The sequence below is a fragment of the Dipodomys merriami genome, unplaced genomic scaffold (assembly GCF_024711535.1).
Source record: "Dipodomys merriami isolate MVZ:Mamm:240054 unplaced genomic scaffold, mDipMer1.0.p SCAF_1, whole genome shotgun sequence".
Taxonomy (NCBI): Eukaryota; Metazoa; Chordata; class Mammalia; order Rodentia; family Heteromyidae; genus Dipodomys; species Dipodomys merriami.
In genome coordinates, this window is record NW_027202270.1 from 92,290,461 (window position 1) to 92,309,412 (window position 18,952).

General features: G+C 49.9%; 1 protein-coding gene across 1 annotated transcript; it reads right to left on the reverse strand.

Moving 5' to 3' along the window:
- Positions 1-26: 26 nt before the first annotated feature.
- Adcy4 (adenylate cyclase 4) lies at positions 27-18,937 on the reverse strand. Its single transcript, XM_070025915.1, has 26 exons — positions 18,865-18,937; positions 18,414-18,601; positions 16,370-16,567; positions 16,102-16,263; positions 14,882-15,031; positions 13,586-13,734; positions 13,393-13,504; positions 12,345-12,472; positions 12,027-12,185; positions 11,181-11,313; positions 10,878-11,051; positions 9,389-9,432; positions 9,133-9,219; positions 8,876-8,945; positions 8,135-8,232; positions 6,108-6,192; positions 5,863-6,000; positions 5,233-5,343; positions 4,542-4,726; positions 4,271-4,355; positions 3,718-3,876; positions 2,269-2,415; positions 1,852-1,959; positions 1,622-1,736; positions 1,130-1,254; positions 27-1,046 (listed from the first exon to the last, which is right to left on the reverse strand). The coding sequence occupies exons 2-26, from the start codon at positions 18,570-18,572 to the stop codon at positions 894-896; spliced, it is 3,234 nt and encodes a 1,077-aa protein (XP_069882016.1). The 5' UTR covers positions 18,573-18,601; positions 18,865-18,937; the 3' UTR covers positions 27-893.
- Between the last annotated feature and the right edge of the window lie 15 nt (positions 18,938-18,952).

Consider the following 18,952-nt stretch of genomic DNA (forward strand, 5'->3'; position numbering starts at 1 on the left):
GCAGGATAGATGACACCTTCCCCCTTTCCCATCCTTTCGAGTGATTTTGCAGTTGGTGATCTATTGATCACTTGGAAAGTACACGTCCCACAGATTCCTAGAAAAGACAGTCAAGGGAGACCACCCATGTGGTCACTCTAGATTGGTGACTCAAAGGACTTTCACAGAAGATAGTGTGTCTTCCCTGAAGTCTGTGGTTAAGTACCCTTGTCAGTCTGACTTCATCTTCCTGTAATCTCCACCTTCTTAGCTGATGTTTCTCCATTGTCTTCCTTCCCACCATCTGCCAACCAGGTCTCAGTTGAGACCGCATCTCACTTGAGACCCACCTTTACCCCGAATTCTCTACATCTGCATCTGCCAGCCCCCATAAGACGTTCTAGTGCAGGTTGACCATGGTCAACCTCAGGAAATAAGGTTTCTCAAAGGTGAGAAGTAGTGGGGCTCAAATGGCTCATCCTAGCTACTCAGGAGGCTGAGATCTGAGGATCATGTTCAAAGCCAGTGTAGACAGGAAAGGCCGTGAAACTCTTATCTGAAGTGGTACAGCACTAGCCTTGAGAGAAAAAGACAAGGGAGAACTTGAGGTCTTGAGTTCAAGCCCTCGTACTGGCACCAAAACAAACAAACAAGCAAACAATATTGGCACCAAAATAAATAATTTTTTAAAAAGTGAGATGGATGAACCATTACTTCCTAGGGGTGACTACTGCTGTTATAGATAACCTAGCTTTGTTCTGACAATATTTTAGGAAGATGGTCAAGGAAGTCACTCTTCTATTGAGGGTAAGGAGAAGGTGATTCCTAGCACTTCACAACTTCCGATCTCCTCTATGTGCAGACATTCTATAATCAGTTTTTTTTTATTAAGGATCTTAGAAGAGGATGGAGTTTCAGCCTAGGGTGGCTGAGGGAGGTCCAGTTCGTGTCAAATCTGTGTTCAGGAAGTAGGTGCAGAGCTGCCCTTTGCCTTTGACCTTGATGATGCCTCGTCTGTAGCATGTATAACCCAGGGACTGTAGTGCCTGTGCTGTCTCCTCAGTTACCTGCAATTGGAGGAGTGTGAGGGGACATGGGGGCTCTTATCCTTTATCCCCCTCCCTCAGGCCTCCCATATGTTTCCCCTCACTTGGATCTTGCCAAGGACTCCTGTACTTTCCATGCGGCTGGCCACATTCACGGTATTGCCCCAGATGTCATACTGTGGCTTCTGGGCCCCAATTACTCCAGCTACTACTGGTCCATGATTCAGTCCTGATAAGGAATAATAAAGAGGGGCTCTGATAGGAGTCACTTTAGAGAAGTAAAGAGGGGAAGAGGAAGGTAAAGGATTGGAGAGAAGAAGGCGCCTTAAAGGCAAGTGGTCTTGAACATAGTCCCCTGCAGTTTCTTTTTTTTTTCTTTTTTTGTTGGATGTGGGGCCTGAACTCTGGGCCTGGGCGCTGTCCCTCAGCTCTTCAGCTCAAGGCCACCTTCCCAGCCTCCAGTTTCATTTCTTACACAAGGGATTAAGTCTGGAGAGGAGCTCCAAGGATGAGTTGTGAAGCAATTAATAAAGAATTGGAGTGGGGAAGGAACTACTATACTACATTGTCCCAGCAATGGTTGGGGGTAGGCTCACCTACACGCAGGTGAAAGTTGTTGAATGAGTGCTTGTTGATGACATCTAGCTTAGACCCCAAAGCCACTGCAAATTCCACCATGGTCCCAAGATGGCTGCAGCTTCGCTCAGCATCCTAAGAATAGTCCATCCACCAGAATGAGCCAATGAGGGTGCAGGAATAAGTCCACTTATGGGCCCAGCAGTGAGAGCCCACAGGAGGGTTTGTAGGTAAGGAAAGGTTGCTGTACCTGTTGTGCATCCTGTCCAGAGGTGGCATTTAATCCTGTGGCTGCCATGTAAGTACTGCCAATAGTTTTGATCTTCTCTACACCACTAAATTTGGGTTTGGAGAGCAGCTGTACAGAGAGAGGTTGTGTTTCTAGTCCTTCTTGCTCTCTCCTTCCCTTTTCCAAGAAGGCTGGCCTTAGGCCTTTGGAGGCTAAAGGACCAGGCTGTGGGTTTGAGGATGGTAGCAGGAAGAAGAGAGTTGGTAGTGGGAAAGTGGGAAATGTCACTGAAGAGGATAGAGCCTGGACATTAGAGGAGGCAGTGTGTTGGGGTTAGGGGACAGGTTTGGTCTCATAGCCAGGAAAGCAAAATGAGAGGGGGCAGTGGTGGAAAGTTCTAGAATTCAGGACATAACATTGAGGAATTCTTGAAGTTACCTCATCAAAATCAGCAATTATTTCATTGAGCAGCCGCAGGCACTCTAGCCCTTCATGGTTGATGTTGGATTCAGAATAAAATTCCTTAAAGTCTGGGACCGAGGCGAAGAGAACACAAACACATTCGTAGGACTGATGGTAGAGGTCCTGTGTGGAGTAGAAGGCTGGTGTGAGGAGTGTATGACATGTCCTTCCTGTGTCGCATGCCCCACCCCCACATTCCTAGTCATTCTGGGTTTTGTTGTTGAGACAAGGTCTTACTATGTAGACTAAGTTGGCCTCACATGCTAGAATTATAGGTATGGATCACCATGCCAGGCTTTTTTTTTTTTTATTTAGGAAGGATTAGAAGGGAAAGAGATGGACAGGGCCAATTTACACCAGGGATATGACTTCGAAGTCAAACATTTGATGTTTTTTTCTGATTCCATGAGACAGAGATTTGTGGTCAGGCTATGTGAAGGGATGTACTCCTAAAATTGTGATCGTGCCAGTGGAAATTATTTTTGTATCTTATCGGTAAAAACATTAAGTCAGTTAAGTCAGCTTACAAATGTTGCTACTATCTGGAAGATAAAATAAATAGCAGTAAGAAAAACAAGAATAAAAGGGAAAGGATGGAATCAGATCTGAGGTAGTTAGCAAAATGATGCTATGAAGTTTTTGTTAATCCTAGATTCTGGCTCTTAGCTTCCAGCGTAAAGAGAGAAACCAATCAGGATTAAGATTCAATCTCCACAGGAGAAGAAACTGGAAGTAGAACGACTTCTGATCTTGAGAGCAGAGAGGGGGTGGTGGAGATACAGGTCACTGACATAGCTCCTGAGTTGTCTTCTTTACATCCTCCAGAATTTCCATAGCAAAGAGGGCCAGACAATGGTGGCCCAAAAAAGATGGTCATCTGACTATAGCAAAATTTTTGAGTCTCTAGAGCAGCAGCATCCAATAGGAATTTCAGCAGTTATGGAAACATTCTATAGTTGTATTGTCCAACATAGTGGACACTAGCCATACATGGCTGCTTGAGCTCTTAAAATGCAGCTGGTGCAACTGAAGAACTAAAATCTTAAGTTTGCATTCATTTACAGTAAATTTGAATTACCACACATGGCTCGTGGCTACCACATTGGACAGTGCAGGGCTAGAGAGATGGGTGGACTGTATCCTCCACATCATATCCATCAACACCTGACTAAGCTTCTGAAAGTGACGGAGCAGCCATAAGTTGGAAAAGATGCTCCTCCTAAGTGAGAACATGAAGTGCAGAGGTTCCATGTTCCTCAAAGAGAAAAACCAAGATCTTTGGAAACTGGAGGTCTGTGCCAAGGGCCAAGGCCTTGTGTGACTGTTTGGTCCACGGTAGGCAATCCAGAGTGGACAGGCCCAGGGCAAAGACTTTCATCAATACTTAATCCCTCTGGTATCTGGAACTCAGGATTCAGGAATCACCTCATTGCGCCGATTCTGGCCTATGAACTGGGGGGCCACATGTGCAGGGAGCACATTCTCCAAGAGTAGCCGGGTAAGGTTCTCCATTGTCTCTGTTTCCTCCCGCTCCTGCCTCAGCTTCTTCTTCCACAGGAAGTCCAGGCGACAGTAATATTCATTCTAGGGAAGGTTAACAGGGGGGCTTGGGAGACAGCGCAGGAGTAACTACAGCAATAATGCCTGACAGTAGTTTGCTTTAGGGATAAGTGCAACTGTCCTCAGAGAGACTACCTTGAAACTTGATTGAAAGGAGAATATATAAAACTGGCAGTAGAATTTTCCTCAAGCGTGGTCTTTCCCAGATTTGGGGGTAGGAGGAAGAAAGGGAAGACCAGGAGATCTGGAGGAACTTGGGGGATGAGGAAACAAGAAGAGAGCAGTAAGGCCCCCTGAAAAGTTTCCAATGGCAAAACACTTGGGCTCAACCCAAGATGAGAGAGGCAAGTCACCAATATGGGGACCTCAAGCTCACCATTCACAGGGAGATTCTGGAGGGCTGAGCTAGGTGACTTACCTGCCGAGCCAGAACAAGGAGGGTGAAGAAAAAGATGAAGAAGGAGATAGCTCCCATCAGTTTGGGCTCCTTCAGCACTCCTGGCCTGAGGAGGTCATTGGTCAGGATTGTCCTTTGCTCTACCTCTTCCTTATGGCCTCTTCCCTTCCCCCAGTGCCCATAGACTCCCAACCCCTCCTCCTTGGCCTGGTGGGTGCTTCAGCTCTGCTGTAGCCCACCCCACCCTATCTCTGAGGGGCCTGAACACCTCTGCCTTGTGGCTTGTGCTCACCTTGAATCCAAAGGACCTCGATAAAGGCAGGCAATGAGGCAGTCGGACAGCCAGGCATGAGAGTGCAGGAAGATGGAGCAGGAGGCTGCCAGCCACAGCAGGAGCAGCAGGAGCTTCAGTTCAAAGCTCATGTGCAGGAAGAGGGAGCAGGAGAGGAAACCCAGAACGCAGCAGTGCATGGAGTACTGTGAAGACAGGTGAGATAGGTCAGGAATAGCTATGTCCCATAGGCAGGGCAGGAGGACATCCAAGGATTCCTGTTCTGTCCCTTCCAGGCCCCAGAGCCTATCTGGGGGACAGGGGATGTCATCCACACAGACACTAGTATGACATATCTATTTCAATCTGTGGGATGGCATGTTCTTCAGCTTAAGAGGTGGGGGGGTGGGGTCGGGTGCTGGTGGTTCACGCCTGTAATCCTAGCTACTTAGAAGGCTGAGATTTGAGGATCATGGTTCAAAGCCAGCCTGGGCAGGAAAGTCCATAAGACTCTTATCTCCAATAAACCACTAGAAAACTGGAGGTGGCACTGTTGTTCAAGCAGTAGAGAGCTCACCTTGAGCTGAAGAACACAGGGATAGCTCTAGGCCTAGAGTTCAAGCCCCATGACCAACGACAACAACAAAAAGAGGTGGGGGTGGGATGGAGGAAGGGTGTGGAAACAGATATGGGGCTGTATGGGAACACTTACTGGGACACTGACAAGAGGCAAGGACCCAGGCAGCTCCCAGGACAAGTTGAATGCCAGAGAGGACACATTGGGAGCCAGAAAAGGGCAGTCTGATGATGCTGGTAAGAAGAACTGTGGAAAGAGATGAGCTGAGGGGCAGGCAGCTTCTCCAGTACAATAATGACTTCAGTTGCTACTTCTGATCAGTGAGGGGGTCTCAGCCTTGGTTCTCATGGTAGGAGGAGGGATTGTGGGAGGGTTTCATAAGTATGGATCCTTTGTCAGCCATTTAACCTCTTAGGACTTTATGTCCTCTTTTGTAACTGAGAGTATGATTCCTACAAGCTTTTCAGGCATAGACTTCTAAAAACAGTGGTAATTTCTGTAAAAAGAAAATCAATTAAATAAGCTAAGTAATAAATAACTCCTTACACAGGAAGAAGCTAGGAAGGGAAAAATCCATCAAAGTGTTTTAACAATGATTATGTCCAGGTAGCTGACTGTAGGAGACTGTAACATTTTTCTTTACACTTCCAGCATTTTCTTTACCTTCCCAGTATTGCTTGGCCTTAACCCAACTGTCCTCCTAGATGCAGAGAGCCCCTTTTAGTCCCTAGTAGGTTCAGCATGCTTTGATGGGGATAGCCTTACCAGGCTAGCAATGGCCATGGCAAAGACCAGGAAGATGGTGGCAGTGCCCAAGGCGACCCGCAGACCAGGCCGTGTGGCCACCAGGCTGGATAGTGCAGGCAGCCAGTGAAGTACCTTGGGACCCTTCCGGACACATCTCTGTGAAGGGAGTACAGATGTCTTAGCCACAAGACCAAGGTTCCTTCTTTAGGCCAGTTCACGGCTGGGGCTTCATTTTGCCATTTCTTCCCCTTAGCCCATCTTACCGTCAGATGCTCTGAGAAGCAGATGAAGAGGAGGAGGAAGAAGAGGAGGAAGGTGATGCTATAGGTGATGGCCAGAGCTGGGGGCCTAAGGAAAGACAATAAGTATTCCTTAGAGTGTCTGGATGGGCTCTGGGTCCTCTGGGCTGTGACAGATGGGCCATCTTGTTGGGAGGCTAGGTGGGGGTTTGGTGGTGGGAGGAGGAGGAGGTTCTGGGGATCCAGCTTAGCTACTGGCAAGCCTGGATTGACAAACAGCCTGTTTCAGTGAGAATATTGAAGGGTTTAGGGCAGTGTTTGGGCGGCCCAGGAATAACCAGTAGAATGGGGACAATATTAAAGGGGGTTAAGGGGGGCTGGGAATATGGCTTATTGGTAGAGTGCTTGCCTAGCATGCATGAAGCCCTGGGTTCAATTCCTCAGTACTACATAAACAGAAAAAAAAAAGCTGAAAGTGGCGCTATGGTTCAAGTGGTAGAGTGCTAGCCTTGAGTTAAACAAAAGCCCAAGAATAGTGCCCAGGCCATGAGTTCAAGGCCCAGGAGTGGCAATAAATAAATAAATAGGAGTTAGGGGTTGACAATATTGGCTGGAGCTCAGTCAGACCAATCTCTGGGCCAAAGCTCTTTAACCTGACTGAGTTTACTGGGGTTTCAACTCAGAGCCTTGTACTTGCTAGGTAGGCATTCTACTATTTGAACCATAACTCCACTTCTGTCTTTTTTTGGCCAGTCCTGGGGCTTGAACTCAGGGCCTGGACACTGCCTCTGACCTTCTTTTGCTCCAAGCTAGTGTTCTACCGCTTGAACCACAGTGCCATTTCCAGTTTTTTCTGTTTATGTGGTACTGAGGAATTGAACCCATGGCTTCATGCATGCCAGGCAAGCACTCTTCCCACTAAGCCATATTCCCAGCCCCCACTTCTGGCGTTTTGATGGTTAATTGGAGATAAAAGTCTCACAGACTTTCCTGCTCAGGCTGGCTTCAAACCTCAATGCTCAGATCTCAGTCTCTTTTTTTTAATTTTTTATTTTTTTATTTTTTATACATTAATAAGAAAGAAAGAAAGAAAAAAAGAAAGAAAGAAAGAAAGAAAGAAAGAAAGAAAGAAAGAAAGAAAGAAAGGAAGGAAGGAAGGAAGGAAGGAGATCTCAGTCTCTTGAGTAGTTAGGATTATAGACGTGAGCCACTAGTGCCCATAGCTCTTTAGCTTGACTGAGTTTTCAGTACTGGAGTTTGAACTCAGGGTCTTGTGCTTGCTAGGAAGGCATCCTATCACTTGAACCATGCTGCCTCCAGACCTTTTTGTTGTAGTTATTTTTCAGATAGTCTCACTCGTGTCTGGGCTCACCTGACTGAAATCCTCCTCCACTAGTCTGGGAGCACAGACACACATGCTACCTTACTCCACTTGACATTCGAGATGAGATGTCACTAACTTTTTCCTGGGCTTATATACCTCTCAAGTAGTTGGAATTACAGGCATGAGCCACTATGATGGCCTGGCTGAATTTTAAACAAGACCTTACCCTTTCTAGCAGTGGCACAGGATAGAGAACTTACTTTCTAAGTTTACCCATTCACTCAGATTTGGGCATTTCAATGGGAGCCCAGTTTCCTTCATGGAAATATTGGTAGCACTGGAAAAGATAGGGATATAAAAGGTGGTCAAGAGATACAATGTGTGTGTGTGTGTGTGTGTGTGTGTGTGTGTGTGTGTGTGTGTGTGTGTGTGTGTGTGTGTGTGTGTGTGTGTGTGTGTGTGTGTTTCAATGCTGGAGGATGAACCCATAGCCTAATAGAGAGCTTACTAGGTAAGTTCTCTATCACAGAGCTACATCCCAGCCCTCAGGATGTGCAATATTAAGATGGGGTCTGTGATTATCACTGATTCTCCAGAACATGTGTTTCCTCTGTGGGGAGGTATCTGAAGTTAAGAGGAAAAGAAGTGTGTGTCATGGGTCAGGAGGAGCAAGGGTAAAGGCTTCCGTGTATGAGAGGCAGGACTTCTCTTGTCTCATGTCTCTTACCTGTTTGTCACCAGCATTTGGATGATGAAATTGGAGAGGAAAACCAGGAAGGTGGAAGCCGCATAGTATTTGAAGGCCGGGAGTGCTGAGAAGCGGTACTGGAAGAGCAAGCATGAATGGAGACAGTGCACTGGTGCTGACAGTTGCCTTCGGGTGTCAGTCCCAGGGCAAGGGCTAGGATTTCCAGCCTCAGTGCTCTAACTTCCAGTTCAGTTCTGGGTAACCCCTCCCCGTTCCCCAAGCAGTTTTCCTCCCTCCTCCCACTACCACAGGAGAATTAGATCTATGGAAGACCTCCCTTTTCAAGAGAGGCACATAACTGTCACCTTAGGGTCAAAAGCTGAGCAAACCAGCTAGGTGCTAGTGGCTCATGCCTGATTTAATCCTAGCTACTCAGGAAGCTGGGATCTAAAGGATTATGGTTTAGAACCAGCTTGGGCAGGACACTCTGTGAGGCTCTTATCTCCAGTTAACCAGCAAAAGAAACCCCAAAAACCAAAAAACAGAAGTAGAGCTGTGGCTGAAATGGTAGAGTGCCAACCTTGAGGGGGAAAAAAAAGCTCAAGTACAGTGCCCTAGGTTCAAACCCCAGAAATGGCACAAAACAAAACAAAAGCAAAAGCAAAAGCAAAACAAAACAAAAACTGAGCAATCTAGGCATGGGAGGTAAGATTCAAAGCCTAACTCCTCAGAAACAAGGACCTGAATAAGTTGGGAAAGCTGTTGGTTCCCTTAGCCTACCTGTTTCTCCATCTCCTTCTCTCTGAAATACAGTGTCAGTAGGTTGAAGTCCTTCGACTGCTTCCACTGTCTGGTGGGAGGTGGGAGGTGGGAGGTGTGAGCAGGGGAGAGGACCAGGCAGGGTAGGACTGGATGGGGCAGGAGCAGGTGATAAGGTGGGTCTCCTTGTAGACCCTCTGAGGAGCACCACCCCTCCACTAATGTGATTCAGGACTCCCAGCCTTCCCAGCCCTCCCAGCCCTCTTTGCTTTCTATACTTCTGAGAGTTGAGCTGTTCGATGACTTGGAAGAACTTGGCATCCCCTGTGTCCAGCTCATCATCTAGTCCCCGAGGGGTGCGGCTCCTGCACAAGGACAGCTAAACCTGTTACCATGGGGAGCCTCAAAACTGTCTGGGCAAAGCAGAGCACCCTCCTCTCCCTGCCCCCCACCAATCCTTCCCCCCCCACCCCCTCCATCCTGGAAGGATGCACCCAGCCAGCCACACTCCCACAGATGCTCAAGTTTCCTCACCTGTCCAGACTCCACTGGGGACTGAAGGAGGCCAAGGCCTTCTCCTGTTGGGAGAACACATAGAAGGAGGTGGTAAATATTATCTCCACAGTGAGCAGACCATGGACTGCCTTGGTCATGTATGTATGTATGTATGTATGTATGTATGTATGTATGTATGCATGTATGGTATTGGGTTTTCAACTCAGGGCCTCATACTTGCTAGACAGAGTCTCTCCTGCTGAGCCATGTCTCCACTCCTTTATTTTTGAGGTAGAGTCTCATTTCCTACCCAGGAGTCACCTGGACTTTGATTCATTTTTTTTTCAGGCTTCCTGTTGTGGGTGGGATGACAGGTGTGCACCACCATACCCAGCCTCTTCTTTTGAGAAGGATATTGTGGACTTTTGTTCTTGAGCTGGCCTGAAACCATGATAGTCCTGCTCTTAGCCTCCCAAGTAGCTAGAATTACAAATGTCTATAAGCAGTGGGCTTGGGCTCGGGCATTTGGCCTGGCTGTTCCTTCTGGGTTTAATTATTTTTGTCTCTCCTTCTTCACTGAATGATGCCTACTCACAAAGAGACAGTTGGCTCCATTGTCTCTCTAAAGTTTCCTCTGATGCTAGAGACTCCCAAGGTCTTTAAGCCTTTTGTGTCCTCACAGTACTCATAATTTAACTAGGTCAACTTTTATCTTGTCAGTGCTTTCGTGGCTATTAATACATTGTGTCTCACCTTCCTTAAAGACTGAATATTCCAGCCCAGTGCTGGTGGATCATGCCTGTAATCCTAGCTACTCTGGAAGCTCAGGACACTGTGACTCAATCCTGGCTTCATACCTTTAGGAGCATGACCTGGTCCCTGTGTGAGGAGTTTCTGGCAGTAGAAAGAGATCCAGGGTCCTTCACTAGTGAGTGGGTCACTGATTACCTCAATGTGCTACATGTAGGATCTTACAGCAACTGGACTTCTCTTAGCTTGACCTACATAAGCCCACTGCCTGCCCTCCCCACCCCTCCCCATGCTGCTGCTCATGGAACTTCCTTCTTCAAGGCCATGTGTAATTTTGATTTTCACTTCATTTTCCCCATGTATGAATGCTAAAATTAGGAATGCCCTTAATTCTAGAAAGGATCGAAGAAGAGAGCATGCAGTTGCAGGAAGAAAGTGAAGCAGGCATTTCCTGGTGCAATGAGTGTGCAGTGTTGGAATCAAGAGTCAGAAGGTGGTGGAGTCTGCTTCCTTCAGCATGCAGGGAAGGGGAGGTTGGGGAACAATGGATATGGTGTTTATGGAGCTGTTGCATCTTCTCCCAAGTGAGTGCAGAGAGTAGTGTTCTTTGCTCTTTCTCTGAAAGGGAGGAGAAGGGGAGACCGGAACTAATGATTACGGCAACCAGACAGTTTACGAGCTTGGGATATCATAAATCAGCACGTGATGAGGGAGGCAGAGGGAGGCTGAGGTGGAGCCCCAGGTCAATGGAGGTGGGTTACAGTAGAGGTACACATACCGGGAGTGGGGTGGAGGTGGATATAGGGCTGTCTACGTGGCTCAGATGGGCAAAAGGCTTGGCTGCACCCCAGGACTCCAGGTAGCGGGTCATCAGTAGTGATGGGCGCATCTTGTGGCCCTCCAAAGAGGATAGTAACCCTCCTGCAGTGCCTTTTTCATCTTCCTCCTTGGCCTGGTGCGTATAAAGTCTGACAGTAAAGACCAGGGACATTTCCCCCTTTTCCCTACATCCCTTAGAGGCGTATCCCTGCCCTTCCTCTACATTAGAGCCCAGGAAATCAATTTCTAGTCTGGCTTTTACCCGAGGGTCAATGACCAGGTATGTAGGCTCTCCTAGCTCCCGGAGGTATGGATCCCGATGTTCCATGGTTGCATCTTCCACAGCATAAGCCCCTGCCAGTAGGGCTAGGGTAGCCCCTGTGATGTGCACTCGTCTAGAAGGAGAAGCAGTGAGATCCAGGAAGTTTGAGTTCAAAAAGGCCCTATGAGGGGCTGGGAAGGTGGCTCAGTGGTAGAGTGCTTGTCTTGCATACATGCATGAGGCCCTGGGTTCAATTCATCAGCACCATATAAACAGAAAAAGCTGGAAGTCTCTCTGTCTCTGTCTGTCTGTCTGTCTCTGTCTCTGTCTGTCTCTGTCTCTGTCTCTGTCTCTCTCTCTCTCTCTCTCTCTCTCTCACACACACACACACACACACACACATACATACGCCCTATAAGCTGGGTGCTGGTGTTGTAATCCTAGCTATTCAGGAGGCTAAGACCTGATGTTCAAAGTCAACTCAGGCAGGAAAGTCTGTGAGACTCTTATCTCCAATTGATGACCAAAAAGTCAGAAATAGAGTTGTGGCTCAAATAGTAGAGCACCAGCCTTAAGTGAAAAAAGCTAAGGGACAGAGTCCAGATCCTGACTTTAAGCCCCAGTACCAGCACACACACACACAGACACAGACACACAGACACACACACACACACACACACACACACACACACACACGTTTGTTTCCCAGCCTCCTTCTCAGCACCCCAGAATCTCTCTGAGCCTCGCGTGGAGTTGGGCTAATTTTAAGGAACTATGAAAAGGGTGTCAGATTGTGGGAGGCCTGGTTGGCCTCTTGCTGTGGTTGCCTAGGACCTCAGGTCTTACCCTGGTACACCGCCCGCTTCCATGTGGTTGGCCAGTGTGACATCGTGAGACCAGACATCGTACTGCCACTTCTGCAGCCCGATGACTCCGCACAGCACACTGCCTGAGTGCACTCCCACACGCATGTTGATGTCCACACCAGTGGCCGCCCGCAGTTTCCTGAGCACAAGGTGGAGGCACAAGCTAAGTCTAGAGTCTTGCCCTCATCCCTGCCTGTGCCACATCCCCCCCCCCTGCCCCAAGAGGATTCCACTCGACTGCCTATCCCCTCTGGCCTCCACTCTTGTCTATTCTTCTGGCCTGCCCACCCGAGCTGACCTGATGGCCCGGCACATGTCCAGCCCCATGCGCACACAGTTGATGGCGTGGTCTGGCAGTGAGAGTGGCAGTCCAGAGACACAGTAGTAACAGTCCCCCAGGATCTTGATCCGCATGCATTCATGCTCCTGGGAGTATGTGTGTGGGTGTGTAGAGGAACCTGGTTAGAGGCCAGAGGGGGTAAGAGGGAATTGGGAAAAGTGGGGAGCAAATGGAGTATTCCTGAAGAACTTATTGAGATTGGGGGCATCTAAGTTGAATCCTGGGAATCCCCTAAATTGACATGAGGCTGGATTTCCCTTGCAATTTTCTCTACAGGGATAGCTGAGGGCTGGTGGGGTGGGGGGTCAGGGAGGAAGTATATGGCTCTCCCCAGTTTTGGCATGTGTAGTGTTTCTGTAGATATGAGTACCTGGAAGAAGTCTCAGGACTAAGAAAGAGGTCTGAAAAGGGACCCCAAATGAAGTTGCATCCCAGGGGTCTGTTCAAGTGGCAGGGATTTCTCTGGGAAGGACCTCCCCAAGTTAGAACAGCCGAATATAACTTTTTTTTTGTGCCAGCGCTGGGGTTTGAACTCAGGGCACTGTCCCTAAGCTTCTTTTGCTCAAGGCTAGTACTCTACCACTTGAGCTACAGCACCACCTCTGGCTTTTTCTGTGTATGTGGTACCAAGGAATGAAACCTAGGACTTCATGCATGCCAGGCAAGCACTCTACCACTAAGCCACATTCCCAGCCCTGAATATCACTCTTTATTTGGGATGTGGTGTCTAGAGACACCATACTGGCATTCTGATCACATCTGTAGGCATTGTGGTTGGAACATCTGTGGAGATGTGGTCCAATGACTGCAGGTTTGAGGTATATGGTGAACAGCTTCCTGACTGGGAATATTTGAGAGGGTTTTACATGTCACAGAAGTATCAGAATGCCCACTTGGGCTCTGAGATAGGACTGGGAATCTTAGAAGCCAGGAGCTTCCTTAAGAAGGGGGGTCCCCATGATGGGGGTGTTTGAGGATCTCTGGGGAAGAAGGAGGCGTCTCTAACCTTAGCGATCTGGTCGAACTTGCCAAAGAGCTCGTTGAGCATGAGCACAAGCTCCTTAGGGGAGCACTCGCTGGCCAGCCGTGTGAAGCCCACGATGTCCGCATACAGCACGCTGTGCAGGGCAGACTGGGTCAGTGCAGCCAGTATCTCAGCCCACACCTCCGCTCTGCCCTCTAGCCCTCCATTCTCATACCTCACTCCTTGGTGTCTCTTGACGTAGAGGCTGTGGAAATTGTTCGTGTTCTCTGGCCGGGAGCTCTGTCCAGCCTGCAGTCTTGCCATGATCTCTGCTTTCATCTCTCGTGCCAGGTAAGCAGGAAGGATGGACAAGAGAAGGTGCTCCTGGAAGAAGTTACTATGAGCATCAAGATACCCCCTCTCTCATTGTGGCTATTGCCAGGATCTCTCCTAAACCACTGAGGAGCCCTCCTACTGCCCAAGGCCCCACTGGTGTGTATAACTGGGCTCTAGTGCTTCATCCTGTGCTGATTCTCCATAGGAATTGAACTTTGCAGTATCAACGTCTGAATTAGAGTTCTGAACTTAGTATCATAAAGTTCTACCTTTTTTTTTTTTTATGTCAGTCGTGGGGCTTGAACTCTGGGCCTGGGCGCTGTCCCTCAGCGCTTCAGCTCGAGGCTAGTGCTCTACCACTTGAGCCACAACACCACTTCTGGTTTTCTGGTGGTTTATTGCAGATAGGAGTCTCACGGTCTCTCCTGCTCGGGCTGGCTTTGAACCGAGATCCTCAGATCTCAGCCTCCTGAGTAGCTAGGATTACAGGTGTGAGCCACCAGCGCCCGGCTAAGTTCTACCTTTTTTTGTTTTCTTTTTGTGCCCATACAGGGGCTTGAACTCAGGGTCTCGGTGGTATCTCTTAGCTTTTTCACTTACCGCTAGTGTACTGCCAACCTTCAGGCTTTTTGATAGTTAATTGAAGATAAAAGTCTCATGGAAGCCGGGCGCTGGTGGCTCACGCCTGTAATCCTAGCTACTCAGGAGGCTGAGATCTGAGGATCACATTTCAAAGCCAACCCAGGCAGGAAAGTCCGTGAGACTCTTATCTCCAATAAACCACTAGAAAACTGGAAGTGGCGCTGTGTCTCAAGCGGTAGAGTGCTCACCTTGAGCTGAAGAGCTGAGGGACAGCGCCCAAGCCCAGAGTTCAAGCCCCACGACCGACCCCCCCCCCAAAAAAAAGTCTCATGGATTTTCCTCATGTGCTGGTTTCAAATCATGATCCTCAGACCTCAGCCTCCTAAAGTAACTAGGGTTACGGGCAGGAGCCAACCCACCCAGCTATCATAACACTGTTTTCTTAAGTTTCGATTTGAGCCTTGCAAGAGGAAAGAAATGTTATAGAAGGGTAAATAACTGGCCCAAACTCACAGAGCCTGGAGGAGTCTACTCTCCTAATACAAAGGTTTCACTCAGTATCATGTCATTCTCCCTCGTGCCTTCCCTCCCCCCCCCCCCAAGCCCAGCTGACCTGGTGCTTTTTCTCAGTGTCCAACCTCCTGCGTGAGTGCAGGGAGCTGAGTGCCTCCCGGAACGTAGCCCGCAGTGCCCGCTCCATCAGGGCCTTGTGGTACGCTCCTACCACATTCCCACACAGGAACAACACAGCGTTTGCTGCCAACTGTGGATGAGCACTGGCTTCAGAGGAAGCAGAACCAATGCGAGGTGGGGAATATCTATAGGATGGTCTCCAAAACTGGCTGGCTGGGGATAGCCAAGTCCTACTTTTAGAGACCAGCGACTCTCAGGACATTTCTGAGTATCTTAGGGACTTCTGTGTATCTTAGGGACATTTCTTTCTTTCTTTTTTTTGGGTGGGGGTCTGGTTGTGGGGCCTGAACTCTGGGCCTGGGCACTGTCCCTCAGCTCTTCAGCTCAAGGCTAGCGCTCTACCACTTGAGCCACAGTGCCACTTCTGGCTTTTTTCTTTTTGCTTATGTGGTGCTGAGGAATCGAACCCAGGGCCTCAGGCATGCAAGGCAAGCGCTCTACCACTGAGCCACCTTCCCAGCCCCTTAGGGACATTTCTTATCCCTCCTTCATGTTTCTGCTCTAGATTCTTGTCTACTGGATCAACATAGTCTATTAGATCTAGAAACCTTTGCACACAGATTTCCTGTCAGGAATACCCTTACATCATCCTCACCCTCATCTACGCCAACTGCACAAAATTACTCTCGTTCTGATTTTATTCTCTGTAAAATTACTCAAAGTCTGATTTATATTCTCTGCAAAGGTTTCATCACCAACTTCTCTCCTCCTTCCTCCTCCTCCCTCCTCCCTCCTCCCTCCTCCCCCTCCCAGCTCCCCCCTCTCTCCCTCCTCCTTCTCCTCTTTCTCTGGATTTTTGGTGGTTAATTGGAGATAAGAGTCTCCTGCATTTTTGGTGCCTAGGCTGGCTTCAAGTCGTGATTCCCAGACTTCCCACTTCCAGGGTAGCTTCACTTCAACTTCTGTCCTGGGAGAACCACCTTCCCTATGGGCCGAGCGCCCCCTTCTGGTACAGGTAGGTTGGTGCTGCACCGATTAGCAGCTCCCGGGTGGGGGCACAATGGTTGGAAAGGATCTGCTAGTATCCAACGCCCAGTACTGTCCCACTGCCTTGGGGGTCAACGCCCAGCAATCACTCAGAGGACTTATTAGCACTTATTAGCCTGATTTGGACACCGCCCGTGCTATCTGAGTGCTTACCTGCGGTAGCAGCGCAGGCCTGGAGCCCGACTGTGGCCCAAGGTAGAGCCCGAGGACCAGCAGGTGTGACAATGACGAGGTGAGGCCTGCGGCGGCAGCGTCCCGCATGCTCAAGGGCAGCATGGCGTACACCGTGAAGATGACGAAGAGGAAGAAGGACACCTGGGGCCGGCGGGGCGCGGGAAGCTGAGAACCCGCACTTCTCCGCACAGGGGAACAGATCGCAGCGCTGGGCACTCCCCTGTCCCCAGCCTGCCATTCCTCTCACCTGGTCCCAGGCGCTCACCACGCCCCCGGTGAATAGGAAGCCATGGCCCAGAGCCAGCAGTGCGGCCCACACCAGGCCCGAAAGGGGACGCGTCCAGCGCTGCAGTCTCTGCTCACGGGAGGCCAGGCCCATCAGCAAGGAAAAGCCGCCCAACGCGCACACCACAGTGGCCAGAAAGCCTGGGTCTGAGGTCAGCTCCTGTCCAGGTGGGGAAAGGGCGCGGGAGGGCAAGATTGGGCTGGGTAGCTTGGGGGCTCTCACCCAAGGCCAGAAGGAGCGAACCAGACCAAGGAAAGGGGGCGGATAGCCTCAGGTCAGTTCTACAACAGTGTCTCAAACCCAAGAACAAAAAGGACGCTGGGCTCCTCTGAACATCTTTCCTGTCAGGCCGAATCATAAGAAATTGTGCATCGCATTGCGCCACTGGCCCAAGCCTGTAATCCTACCTACATAGGAGGCTGAATTCTGAGGATGGCAGTTTGAAGCCAGCCTGGGAAGAAAAGTCTGTGAGATTCTTCTCTCCATTTAACTACCAGAAAGCCAATCTTAGGAGTAATGCTTAGGCCCTGAATTCAAGACCCAGGACCAGCATACACACACACACACACACACACACACACACACACACACACACACACACACACACACACACACACACACACACACACACTTGCAGATTATTTTGCATCTTTGATTGGTAGAGTGGACATTCTCCTATCAACCTCATTACCTCTTGCATGCAGCAGAGACAGCAGCCTAGAATGTGTGTCCCAAAGACCTGGCTTTACCACCATCTGTCTATTTGTGAATCCATAATCTTTCCACGCCTCAGTTATCTTATTATTCTAACCTCTGCCTGGCTTCTGGCAAGTAGAAAGATCCTCAATCATAAAAAAACACTTAACAACCAACAGCAACAACAAATCCATGACATTGTCCAAAAAGAAATGTTTTTTTGTTTTTTTTTTTTTTTGGTCAGTTGTGGGTCCTGAACTCTGGGCCTGGGCGCTATCCCTCAGCTCTTCAGCTCAAGGCTAACTCTCTACCACTTGAGCCACAGCGCCACTTCCGGCCTTTTCTGCTTATGTGGTGCTGAGGAATAGAACCCAGGGCCTCATGCATGCGAGACAAGCACTCTACCACTGAGCCACCTTTCCAGCCCAAGAAATGTACTCTTTACCTGAATTATGTCACTGCAAGCGCTCTGTAATCATCTTTATAATAACAATAAAAATATAAAAATAAAAACCCCAGTCTCCAAATCTGACTAAAATACTTAGGTGACTCCAAGATTCGGGAGAGGCGCGAGGCAGCGTGTGAACGGCAGGGGGCGCACATCCCTAGTCCCAGGCCTGAGATCGTAACACCTGCCTAGCTCCGAGTAGAGTCACACCGCCGACACCGCCCTGGGTCCACACCTCTTTCCGGCGTTTGGGGGTGGACCAGCAAGGGCTGGCCGCACCCAAAGATCTCCCCCCACCCCGCACCATCTTGTCATTGTGGAGTGAAAAGGAAACCTAGAGCAGGATTATTTGCAGATAAAAAATTGAAGACCCCTCCTTCTCCAAAGAGAAACTGAAAATGTCATGCTTTGTTTTTGTGTAGATCTAAATGAGAGGGAAAGGTGCCTTCTGGGAGTGTCGGGGTACAACTGCCCCGCACTCCAGGAAATGAATTCCCCGAGGGGTGGAGGGGGGGTGTGGGGTGGAGTACAATTTCCCCTCGGGTAAACTGGAAAACCTGGTGTCGGATTTATTCTAGAGCCAGTAGACCCCTGACAAGCCTTGGGAACGGGACTGCCTTCTTGTACAAACTCAGAGATCAAGGCCCCAGAGGATGGAGGGGCTTGCCCAGGGTCCGTTATCAAGGTTTAATGCTTTCTATCCGGCTCCCGCAAAAGACACCCCCCCAAACACAAGGAGACCCCTCAAATCCCAATCTCCTGATAGGCCCCGTAGGCCGTGACCCTCCCCGACCCCGAGCAGAGCGGCGGCCCCCCCCCCCCCCCCGCGCAGGGTCCGGCCGGCCGCCCAGACTCGCTCACCCTGCCGCTGGCCGAGGCGACCGCGAGCAGCGCCACCAGGGCGCAGAGCACCACCGCCAGCAGCAGCAGGAGCAGCGGGTACTGCTGGCTCAGGCTGTAGTAGGTCTCGTAGAAGAGGTCTTCGCTGGGCGGAGGTGGGGGGCTGAAAAGGCGGGCCATGATCTCTCCCCCGCCGGGGGCCCCCAGGCCTGGGAGGGATGGGGGGCCGGGTCACGTCTAGGCCCCCCCCCAGCTTTTCCCACCCGCCCGGGAGGCCCTTCCAACCTCTGCCTCCCACCCTGTCTCTTTCCAGGGATTTGCTCCCCATCAGCTCCCTCTAGGCCATCTCCCCCCATGACTTCCCGCAAACCCGACGGTAAAAGAGTCTCCGCAAAGCCTCTTTGCCTGGGGGGGAGGGAAAGGGGAGACCTGGGGTGGCCGAGGAGGGCTCCCTGGGGGGCCCTCAACTCACTGCACGCGCAACGCTCCCACGCTGAGCCGCCTCGGCTCCAGCAGGGCGCCTGGGGGCTGGAGGTGGCCTCCCGCTCGCCCCCACCGCA